The following is an 11,119-nucleotide window of genomic DNA, read 5'->3' as shown; positions in this document are numbered from 1 at the left end:
TCAGTCCAGGCGCTGGCTGCCCCCCGGAGCTGCGGAGCAGGAGGATGTGGGTGCCAGGAGCCAGCCAGATGCCCCCTTCCACCAAGCTCTCCATTGAAATCATCCTCGCACTGCTCTGCCAGGGTAAGAGAACAACAGCAGAGACAGCTGGGCTGGCAGGAATCCCCCAGAGCGGGGACTAGAACCCAGGAGTCCTGGCTCCCGGCCCCTCTCCTCTAACCCACAAACCCCCCTCCCTCCCAGAGCTGGGGATAGAACCCAGAAGCCCTGGCTCCCAGCCCCCTTCCTCTAACTCACCAGACCCCACTCCTCTCTCAGAGCCGGGGATAGAACCCAGGAGTCCTGGGTTCCAGGTGCTTCCTGCTGTAAGAGCTGATACTGGTCAAATAAATTACGGTTTGAGGAAAAAAAGGGGCTCTAGCAGAGGTTGGGGTGGAGCCCAGGGCTGAGCTAGCAGGGGCTGCAGGTCAGGAGTGAGGGGCACCGGCAGAGCTGGTGGGAGAATGTGATGTCAAAGCCGTATTTCCCCAGGAATTGAAATGCGGGTGGGTTGTTTGAAGTCACAGGGGTGAGGGCTGAGGGCTGAGCCCGTGAGGGTGCAGGGGGGGCTGTATGGCACCATGGTAAGAACTGAGAAATATGTGACGGCCATTTTATTAGCTCTAACTCAGGCTGTAAAACCAGCACCTGCATCACAGCTGGCTCCTCAAGCCTTCCATGAACCACAACAGCTCCCGCCTTCTTGGCTTCTTGCTGTAATTTTGGACTTGTCGAAAGCCGTCAGGTCCCCTTCGGGGGCTTCTCCTGTGCCCGGTTCTGCCAGGCCTTCACGGCAGGGTCCCCCCTTCCCGCTCCCGGCCGGGCAGAAGGCGACTCCTCCCAGCACACAGCGTTCTGTTCCCTGAGGAAAGAGATTTTCCCAGGCTGGACTAATTGGAACTTCAGTCCTGGAACATCTTCTGTTTTCTCCAAGAAGTTCAGGCTTTTTGCACTCTTGCGCAGAAAAAGAGTATAAAGAAGACATTGAATTTACGGCTTTTTAAACGTCTTTTCAGGATTCTGCAGCTCGTACTAGTTCTAGTTGAACAGATTACAGCATTGTAGGGCTGGAAGGGACCTCGAGAAGTCGTCTCGTCCAGTCCCCTACACTCATGGCAGGACTAAGTATTATCTAGACCTTCCCTGACAGGTGTTTGTCCAACCGGCTCTTAAAAATCCCCCATGATGGAGATTCCACCATCTCTCTTGGCAATTTATTCCAGCGCTTAACCACCCTGACAAGAAGTTTTTCTTAATGTCAAACCTTAACCTCCCTCGCTGCAATTTAAGCCCGTTGCTTCTTGTCCTGTCCTCAGAGGTTAACAAGAACAATTTACCTCTCGTTTCCTTGTAACAGCTTTTTATGTACTTGAAAACTGTTCTCATGTCCCCTCTCAGGCTTGTCTTCTCCCAATTTTTTTCAATCTTTGCTCAGGATCTATGACTTTTTTTCTAGAACTTTAATCTTTTTTGTTGCTCTTCTCTGAACTATCTCCAATTTGTCCACATCCTTCCTGGAATGTGGTGCCCAGAACTGGACACAATACTCCAGCTGAGGCGTAATCAGCGCGGAGCAGAGCGGAAGAATTACTGCTTCTGTCTTGCTTACAACACTCCTGTTAATACAGCCCAGAATGATGTTCGCTTTTTTGCAGCAGTGTTACACTGTTGACTCATATTTAGCTTGTGGTCCACTGTGACCCCCAGATCCCTTTCGGCAGGGCTGCTTCCTAGGCAGTCATGTCCCATTTTGTATGTGTGCAACTGATTGTTCCTGCCTAAGTGGCGTATTTTGCATTTGTTCTCATTTAATTTCATCCTCTTTACTTCAGACCATTTCTCCAGATTGTCCAGATCATTTTGAATTTTAATCCTATTCTCCAAAGCACTTGTGACCCCTCCCAATTTGGTATCATCCGCTAACTTCATAAGTGTCCTCTCTATGCTGTGATCTAAATCATCGATGAAGATATTGAACAGAACCGGACCCAGAACTGATCCCTGCGGGACCCCTCTCGTTGTCCCTTCCAACAGGACTGTGAACCATTGATAACTACTCTCTGGGAATGGTTTGTCAAGCAATTATGCCCCCACTTAGGTTCTTTTGCCTAGTTTACTTATGAGAAGGTCATGGGAGATGGTATCAAAAGCCTTTTTAAAGTCAAGCTGCCCCACATCTACTGCTTGCCCCCTACCCCTAGCCACAAGGCTTGTTACTCTGACAAAGAAAGCTCTCAGGTTAGTTGGAAACGATTTGTTCTTGACACGTCCATGATGGCTCTTACTTATCACCCTATTGTCTTCTACGTGTTTGCAAAGGGATTGCTTAATTATTGGTCCATTATCTTTCCGGGTACAGAAGTTAAAATGGCCTCTGCAGTGCGTATAGGAGAGTTTAGGGTTATATCTTTCCCTGAGCAAAGCTTGTACTCCACCATGTCTTCCAGAGAAGTTTGCAGCTCCATCAAACGCACAAGCAGCATCTCTTTGGGGTCTGATTTACAAGCATTTAACTCTTCTGAGATGTGGGTTGTCAGAGATGCGGCCGATGTGTCGCCTGTAACCTGAACATCTAAAATGCATCTACTGGCCTCCCACGGACGTCTGCAGAACGTCCGCAGTGATTTAGTACTTGACACCCGTTCGCACGGTGCATTTCTCAGCCACGTGCTCGTTGTGTGAACGCGGGGAGAGAGTTCTTCACCTTTCCAGCTCCTGAGTCTTTCAAAACCAGCGTCACATTCAGGGTTAACAAGTGACAATGCGCTTCACAGTGGCCTCAGGATGGGGGGAGCTTAGCTAGAAAGTCTGGTGTGACACAAACTGCGCTGTGTCTCCAGCGTCAAGTGCTTCTAAACGTGGCCATGCCCGTGGCTGGCTCAGAAGGCTTCCTGCAGAGCTGAGGCTTGGTGCCCTGCAGCCCTTTCCCCGGCTTCGTCAGCACTGGCTTTGCTGATGGGCCTGGCAGACCAAGCGCCTTCACTTTTCCCCGCTGTAGCAGGGAGACGCTTTCCTTCCGCAAAAGCTTTGTGGCAAAAGGTGCCCCAGGGGCTTCCTTTGCAAGGTCACTAAACGGGAAACGTTTGAGCCACTAACGTGGAGAACAGCCCTTAGGTTGCGGTTTCTTCAGTAGGCAGCTTGGTTTGTGCTTCGGGCTGTTCGGACGTCGATAAACCACTGGAACCTGCAGACGGCGGGTTGGTGCAGTCTTGGTTCCTGGCATGTTCCTCCCCTTGGTTGGTTTCAACACTGGGGGGTGATGGGGGATTTCAGGGTGGGTTCACTCCCCCTTGTGGGGGACAGAGATTCCCTGATACTGGACAAATAAATTGTGGTTTGGGGAAATAAGGGGGCTCTGTCAGAGCTGTGGGAAGGGGGGAACCCAGGGCTGGGCTGCAGGGGGCTGCGGGTTGGGACTAAGGGGCACCAGCGGAGCTCTGTGTGGGCGTGGGGTGGATCTAGGGGGGCTGCGGTTGGGACTAAGGGGCACCAGCAGAGCTCAGTGTGGGGTTGGGGTGGATCTAGGGGGGCTGCGGGTTGGAACTAAGGGGCATCAGCGGAGCTCTGTGTGGGGGTGGGGTGGATCTAGGGGGGCTGCGGGTTGGGAGTGAGGGGCACCGGCAGAGCTGGGGGGAGCAGGGTGGATGCGGGGGCTGCAGGTTGGGGCTGAGGGGCACCGTCAGAGCTGGTCTGTTTCCCCTGCAGGTGGGCTCTGCCAGGCACCCGTCTATCAGATCCAGGTCCCGTCCCGCGTCACGGCCCAGCAGGGTCTCTGCGTCCTGCTCCCCTGTCATTTCACAGCCAATTTCGAGTCCTCCGGGGTCCCCTACAAATACTGGTTTCTCAGAAACGACGACAGAGACACCAGCCTGGCCATGGCCACCACAGATCCTGGCAGGCCCTGCGGGAGCCTGGGGGCCGGATCCACCTGGTGGGGGACGCCCCGGACGACTGCTCCCTGCACATCAGCGACGTGAGAGCCGGAGACAGGGACCACTACTACTTCCGCTTTGTGAAGGGAGACTTTAAATACAGCTACATGGTGACCCAGCCACTGGTGGATGTGACAGGTGAGGCCTGGGAGTCCTGGAGAGCTCAGCAGGATTAACTCTGCTTATACCCAGTGGCAGGGAGTCCCACAGGTTAGCCCCACTCATACCGAGTGGTAGGGAGTTCTGGAGATTAACAACATCTAGTGGCAGGAAGTCCCACTGGTTAAGCCCACTAATATCTAGTGGCGGGGAGTTCCGGGGATTATCCCCACTAATACCCAGTGGCAGGGAGTCCCATGGGTTAGCTCCACTAATACCCAGGGACAGGGAGTTCCTGGGATTAACTCAAGTAATTCTCCACTGAGTTGAATTTTAATGGTGTCAGCTGCTTAGAGCTGACAGAGCAGCTGGTGCTGGGGGTCTCCGAGGTCCTGCTGTCTGGACAGCTGGTGAATGTGACCTGCCAGGCTCCAGGGACCTGCTCTGGGACCCCTCCTCAAATCACCTGGGCAGGAGGGTTCGACTACACAGCCAGGAACATCTCGCTCGCCCTGGCGAACGGCAGCATCTCCTACATCTCTGAGGTTCACGCCAGCCCCAGGGGACGATGGCAAAGAGCTCGTCTGCACCGTCACGTTCCCTGCCGTGGTCGGAGTCTTCACCCACAGAGCCGTCCGACTCCACGTCCGCTGTGACCCCATCCAGCACCAGCGGGGGAGTAGTGTCTAGTGGTTAGAGGGGTGGGGGCTGACAGGCTGGACTCCTGGTTCCCCTCCCTGGCTCTGGGAGGGGCGTGGGGTCTAGTGACATGGCTGGGCTGAGAACCAGGACTCCTGGGTTCTATAGGAGAGCACTGGGGTCCCAGGAGGCAAGTCCCCCCCGTCACATCCTGTGTCCCATTGCAGACCCCACCTTAGCGGCTGCCGCGGGGGAACTGCACGGTGCGGGGCAGCGAGCATGGGGGAATGGCCACATGTCACTGCACGGCCGAGGGGAACCCCCCGCCCCGCCTTGAGTGGCACTTGCCCAATTGCACCCTCCCCGGGGACTGCGAGGGCCCTGAGCTGCGAGCAATCTTGTGGGCGCGGGGCCCGGCCGTGAGCAGGGAGCTGCGGGGCCTGGCCGGGGCCCTGGCCAACGTGTCCTGCGCTGCCACCAGCGCCCACGGGCAGAGCCAGGCCGCGCTGCCCGTTGTGCCTGCAGGTACTGGGGACTGTGGGGGCAGGTCATGGGATCCAGTTTTGCCATTAGCTAAAAGCAGTGGCCTGTTCATCTTCACGCAGAGATGTATATGTGAGGAAATACGGTGCTGTGTGCCAGCCACATAGACAGATGGCAATCCATGTATAAGTCACACAGTCCCCACCTGCCCCCTTTCACCTCTGTGCCTCCCTGGAGAGGTGGGGAAGGGGGCTCAGTCCCCATGGCTAGGCCAGCTCTTGGCCGCTCTCCGGCTCAGGGTACCCTCCGCCTACTCCGTACCCAGCAGTTCATTACAAGCCCTGTAGGGCCCATCGCCGCCCAGCCAATCCCACTTCTGACACCAGCTGTTGGTTTGCAGCCGGCTTCTCCCTGACACTCGTGGTGGCCTCGTGCTGATTGGTGCCAGGGCTGCAGTGGCCTGGAAAGTCATGAAGGGAAGGGAAGACTCAGGCGGGACGGGAGAAGGATCCAGTGGGAACCGTAGCCTGGAATGGGGATAAAAATGGCTCCCCCAAGATCAACTATCACTCATTGCAAGTGTGAAATTCCACTTGCTGCCCTCAATCCCGAGCCAGAGCCACCTGTTGCGCCAGCCGTGGGTTCGCCCCCCCAGCTCTGCCAGTGCCCCTCACTCCTGACCCGCAGCCCCTGCTAGCCCAGCCCTTGGTTCCCCCAACATGCAGCTCTGCTGCTCTGGGATGGCAGTGGGGGGGCGGGATATCAGGATAGATGGACCCATGAGTCTGATCGGGGCAGGAGGGAGAAGGCGGGACACCAGGCTAGATGGGCCTAGGGGCCGGATTTTGATGATGGTTTTACCCCAGACAGGGCAGCAGGGATCCCGTCAGGACCAGACGGTGCCAAGGGACCAGAGATGGGCAGGACAGTTACTCCTCCGAGCAGCCTGAGTCTATGGCGCCCTCCCACACACAGGTGGGTTCCCGGCCCTCCAGCGGCTTATCCCAGACCCTGCACCCTCCAGCCCCATCCCTGCCTCTTCCCCCACCCTGCTGAGATCCCTCCCGGTGCTCAACATGGGCCCTGGGACCCCCTCCCCCACTCCCAGAATCCCCCTCTGCTGGGATTTGCCCCCTCCAGCGCTCACTACCCATCCTTTCCCCTGGGCATGGCTGCCACTCTTCCCAGCTAACCCGGTCTGTCCCCGGGAAGAGAGGGCCCTTCAGAAGAAAGGGAGGAGGAGGAGGAAGATGCTACCGGGGGAGAGGTGACAGGGAGCAATTCACAGAGGAAAACATCTACGCCAACGCCTAAGGCCAGAGAGGGGGACAGGGTCATTGCAGGGCTCGAGCTAAAGAGAGACTGGTGGTAGCGGTGGGATAGCCGGCCTGCCTTGTGGCTAAGGTGCTAGCCTGGGATGCTGGACACCTGGGTCCGATTCCCAGCTCTGCTACAGAATGCCTGTGTGACCCTGGCCAAGTCCCCGACCACCCCCCCATGCCTCAGTTTCTCAGCTGTAACATGGGAAGTATATCACCGCATTTGGCTATTTACACTGTGAGCTTGTTAGAGATGGTCGCTCGCTGTGTGTGGGCAGCACCTGGCACAACGGGGCCCTGATCTCAGCTGGGGCAGGGACTGTCTTTGGCTGTGTCTGGGCCGCATCCTCCCCACCTACCCCCATCTCAGCTGGGGGCAACTCTGCTAATACACCCGTGAGGCAGCTACTGCTCCAGACAGAGTTATGCCGAGCAGGTCGGCCTGTGTTAACCCTTTCACTGCTGCAACTAAATAAAAGCCATTCCCAGCTCCTCCCCGGGCTGAAGAGTTTTGTTGCCTCAGTTTCCCTCAGGGGTTCCCCTCACTCGTTGAACTGCTGTGGCTGGACACTCCCCGCCCAGGCCCGGGGTACCAATGCACTTGGAAGAAGGTCACGATAAATAGTGCCTGATGCTGCGATGCAGCCACCTCTGGGGTGGGAGAGCTGGGGAACAGCCGCACAGCAATGCCACGGGGCTCACCCAGCTCTGAGATGCAGCCACCTCTGAAGTGTCGTGGTTAGAAGGGGGGCAGGGGAGCCAGGACTCCTGGGTTCTCCCCGTGGTTCTGGGAGGGGAGTGGGGTCTAGCGGGGTAGAGGGGGAGCTGGGAGCCAGGACTCCTGGGTCCAATTCAGTAACTATGACAACAGGCTCATGACTTTAAAAATCACATTTAATGTCCCCTAACAAACAGCGAGAAGCAAACGGAGCAATAAATAAGGCGGCTGCGGGGGTGAGAGGCGGCAGCGCTGGGGGGAGCCGGGCTGGCGGGACGGCTCCCCCGAGTGCTGCTGGGGTCCGGCCGGCTGGCTCAGGTGCGGCAGCAGAAGCCGCAGCCCTGGTTCCGGCAGCACTTGCAGCAGAAGGTGCAGATGGGGAAGTGGGTGTTGTGGCGCTTGGCTCTCCGGAGCAGGGCCTGCGGGCAGAGAATGGGCTCAGGACTCCTGGGTTCAATCTCCGGCAAAGGGGGGGTCTAGGGGTTAGATGGGGGGCTGGGAGCCAGGACTCCTGGGTTCTCTCTGCAGCTCTGGGAGGGGAGTGGGGTCTAGTGGTTTGGGGGGGGCTGGGAGCCAGGACACCTCGTTGGCCAGCCCCAGGGAAGTGCATTGGCTCATTAATAGCCCTAGTGTCTGGCATTTGGTTAGCCCAGAACCGTCCCCGAGGGCTTTAGGTTCAGGGACTGCGAGACTGGTACTGCAGCCTTCGGGGCCAGCCCGACTCCCAGGGGATACCCCCCCCCCGCCCCCTGCAGCACAGCGCCCCCTAGTGCCAGGCTGGGACATCGGGGCCAGCCCAACTCCCAGGGGAGAGCCCCCACCCCGCCCCCTGCAGCACAGCGCCCCCTAGTGCCAGCCTGGGGCATCGGGACCAGCCCTGACTCCCAGGGGAGAGCCCCCACCCTGCCCCCTGCAGCACAGCGCCCCCTAGTGCCAGCCTGGGGCATCGGGACCAGCCCTGACTCCCAGGGGAGAGCCCCCACCCCACCCCCTGCAGCACAGCGCCCCCTAGTGCCAGCCTGGGACATCGGGGCCAGCCATGACTCCCAGGGGAGAGCCCCCACCCCACCCCCTGCAGCACAGCGCCCCCTAGTGCCAGGTTGGGACATCGGGGCCAACCCTGACTCCCAGGGGAGAGCCCCCACCCCGCCCCCTGCAGCACAGCGCCCCCTAGTGCCAGGCTGGGACATTGGGCCCAGCCCGACTCCCAGGGGATACCCCCACCCCGCCCCCTGCAGCACAGCGCCCCCTAGTGCCATGTTGGGACATCGGGGCCAGCCCTGACTCCCAGGGGAGAGCCCTCACCCCGCCCCCTGCAGCACAGCGCCCCCTAGTGCCAGGCTGGGACATTGGGCCCAGCCCGACTCCCAGGGGATACCCCCACCCCGCCCCCTGCAGCACAGCGCCCCCTAGTGCCAGGCTGGGACATCGGGGCCAGCCCGACTCCCAAGGGAGATCCCCCACCCTGCCCCCTGCAGCACAGCGCCCCCTAGTGCCACCCAGGGGCAAGGGGGCCAGCCCGGACTGCCGAGGAGAGCCCCCACCCCGCCCCCTGCAGCACAGCGCCCCCTAGTGCCAGGCTGGGACATCGGGGCCAGCCCTGACTCCCAGGGGAGAGCCACCACCCCACCCCCTGCAGCACAGCGCCCCCTAGTGCCAGGCTGGGACATCGGGGCCAGCCCTGACTCCCAGGGGAGAGCCCCCACCCCACCCCCTGCAGCACAGCGCCCCCTAGTGCCATGTTGGGACATCGGGGCCAGCCCTGACTCCCAGGGGAGAGCCCCTGCTCATCCAGTTCTTACCTGCAGACCCTGAGTTTCTTCTTTGGGTTCCATCCATTGCGTTAACAAACCAGCAGGATTTGCTGTCTGCAGAGACACAGAGAAGACAGGCCTGAGCTTTACACTAGGTGCAGTGGGTTAGAGCAGAGGGGGCTGGGAGCCGGGACACCCGATTTTATCCCTGGCTCTAGGAGGGGAGTGTTGTCTAGTGGTTAGAGGGGGGAGGGGGCTGGGAATCAGGACTCCCGGGTTCAATCCCCAGTTCTTCCTCTCCTTTGCTACACATATTTGTGCAACTCAGGCCATGTACGTTGTATTGTGGTATATGCAATTTAATGCCACAGATTCAGAACATAAACATATTGGAAAGGTTGGCAAAAAGTAGCAAATAAGTTTTAGAAAAAAGTTTTCCTTCAATAGACAGTGGGAAAAATATTCCTAGTCACATTTCGTGCCCCTTGTATAGCTCACCAGTCTTTGCCCCGCTACAAACATTAAGTTTATTCCCGAATAGAGACATTCGTATTGGGAAAACAGGAGATTTTGGTTAAAAATCAATCTGGACTATTTGTGGTGCAAAAGAAATGGCTGTTTCCCTCTTCCACAAATCTGTCTGCGATTCCAGACTCTGCAGCTTTCCTAGAGGTTTTCATGGGCGCAGGTCCAGGGACTGGAATAATGTGCATGGGGGGGGGGGGCGTGCAGACACTATATGTCGTGTCAGATTAATCCTAAAGAAAGTGCTGGCTAACGCCCCGAGCTGGGAGTCCAGATGCCTGGGTTCTGTTCCTGGATCTGTAGCCAAGAGCCCATGGGACCTTGAGCCAGTTACCCTGTGGCTCTGTGCCTCAGTTTCCCCATGCCTGGAAAAAGGGGCTGATAATCCTACCTGGCACAACAGGGTCCTGATCTCAGCTGGGGCAGGGCCTGGCTCTCACTGTGTCTGGGCAGCACCCGGCACAACAGGCCCTGATCTCAGCTGGGGCAGGGCCTGGTTCTCACTGTGTCTGGGCAGCATCTGGCACAACGGGACCCCGATCTTAGCTGGGGCAGGGTCTGGCTCTGACTGTGTCTGGGCAGCGCCTGGCACGACAGGGCTCTGATCCCAGCTGGGACGTCTCGGTACAACCATCATACCAAAGAAACAGTAGTAGTCTGGGAAGCGTTTACCTGGCCCTGGAAGCAGCAGGAGTTCTGAGCAGTGATGACGAGGATGAGAATCACGCAGGCAACTTGAAGCTTCATCGTGATGTTTCTCTGCCTTGTATTTTTCTGTCTCCTCTTCCCCGCGCCTCTGGTGTGTCTCCGAAGGGCTGAGCTGGTGGTTGAGTTCGGCCACGGACCCAGGGCTGCCTTTATAGGCCAGTCAGCCCCACCCCGGTCCCGAAACAGCCAATCCCCCGCGTGCCAAGAAAGGACAGGTGAGGCGAGGGAAACCGTAAACAGCTCGTCAATAAGGTTATCGCAGCCGGGCTAAAAATTCCAGCGAACCATCGGTCAGCTCCCCAGCCTGTGTCAATGGGCCATGACACCACTGGAGTCAACGGGGCCAGATCCCAGCTGGTGTCGATCAGCAGTGCGTTAATTCTCGCAGGCCTTCGACTTAAATCCCTCCTGGCGTTTGTCCCAATGAGATTTCAAAACAGTTACATTAAGTTCCACGGTCGGGGTGTCTGCCCCCGCGACACCGCGGCCGAGATAGGAGCAAGGCTGGGACAGGAATGACCTCAGCTTTTCTTGTAAATCTCTCAAGTTTAGCAACGTTTCGCCCGGGCACAAGATGATCCAGGCACCAGATGAGGGATTGAACCAGCTAATTAGGTCAGGGCATTTCAAAGGGGGGAAATGAACTCTTTATTGTTTTCCATCACAGCACTCATTACGCCTGAGCCCCAAACGGGCAACAATCGATCGATCCTAATTGCCCATCATCCCAGAATTTGAACGTAACCGTGATGAGCGAAGCACACACCCTGCCCCCTTCCAGGGCCGGTTTCTCTCTCTTCCCAAACTCACCTTGATCAATTTCACCCTAGGAATTGTAAATGGGGATTTGTATTATCTAGATAAGCAGCCAAGCCTTACTGTTTTCAATGCTGATAAGACATC

The 11,119-nt window shown here is 57.7% G+C and overlaps 1 protein-coding gene across 1 annotated transcript; it reads right to left on the bottom strand.

Annotated features, from left to right (window-relative positions):
- Positions 1-7,342: 7,342 nt before the first annotated feature.
- HAMP (hepcidin antimicrobial peptide) lies at positions 7,343-10,312 on the bottom strand. Its single transcript, XM_030543337.1, has 3 exons — positions 10,181-10,312; positions 9,032-9,097; positions 7,343-7,648 (listed from the first exon to the last, which is right to left on the bottom strand). The coding sequence occupies exons 1-3, from the start codon at positions 10,253-10,255 to the stop codon at positions 7,544-7,546; spliced, it is 246 nt and encodes an 81-aa protein (XP_030399197.1). The 5' UTR covers positions 10,256-10,312; the 3' UTR covers positions 7,343-7,543.
- Between the last annotated feature and the right edge of the window lie 807 nt (positions 10,313-11,119).

The sequence above is a fragment of the Gopherus evgoodei genome, unplaced genomic scaffold (assembly GCF_007399415.2).
Source record: "Gopherus evgoodei ecotype Sinaloan lineage unplaced genomic scaffold, rGopEvg1_v1.p scaffold_31_arrow_ctg1, whole genome shotgun sequence".
Classification (NCBI taxonomy): domain Eukaryota; kingdom Metazoa; phylum Chordata; order Testudines; family Testudinidae; genus Gopherus; species Gopherus evgoodei.
The sequence above is the reverse complement of the archived record's forward strand: the minus strand, read 5'-3'. Positions and strand labels throughout refer to the sequence as shown.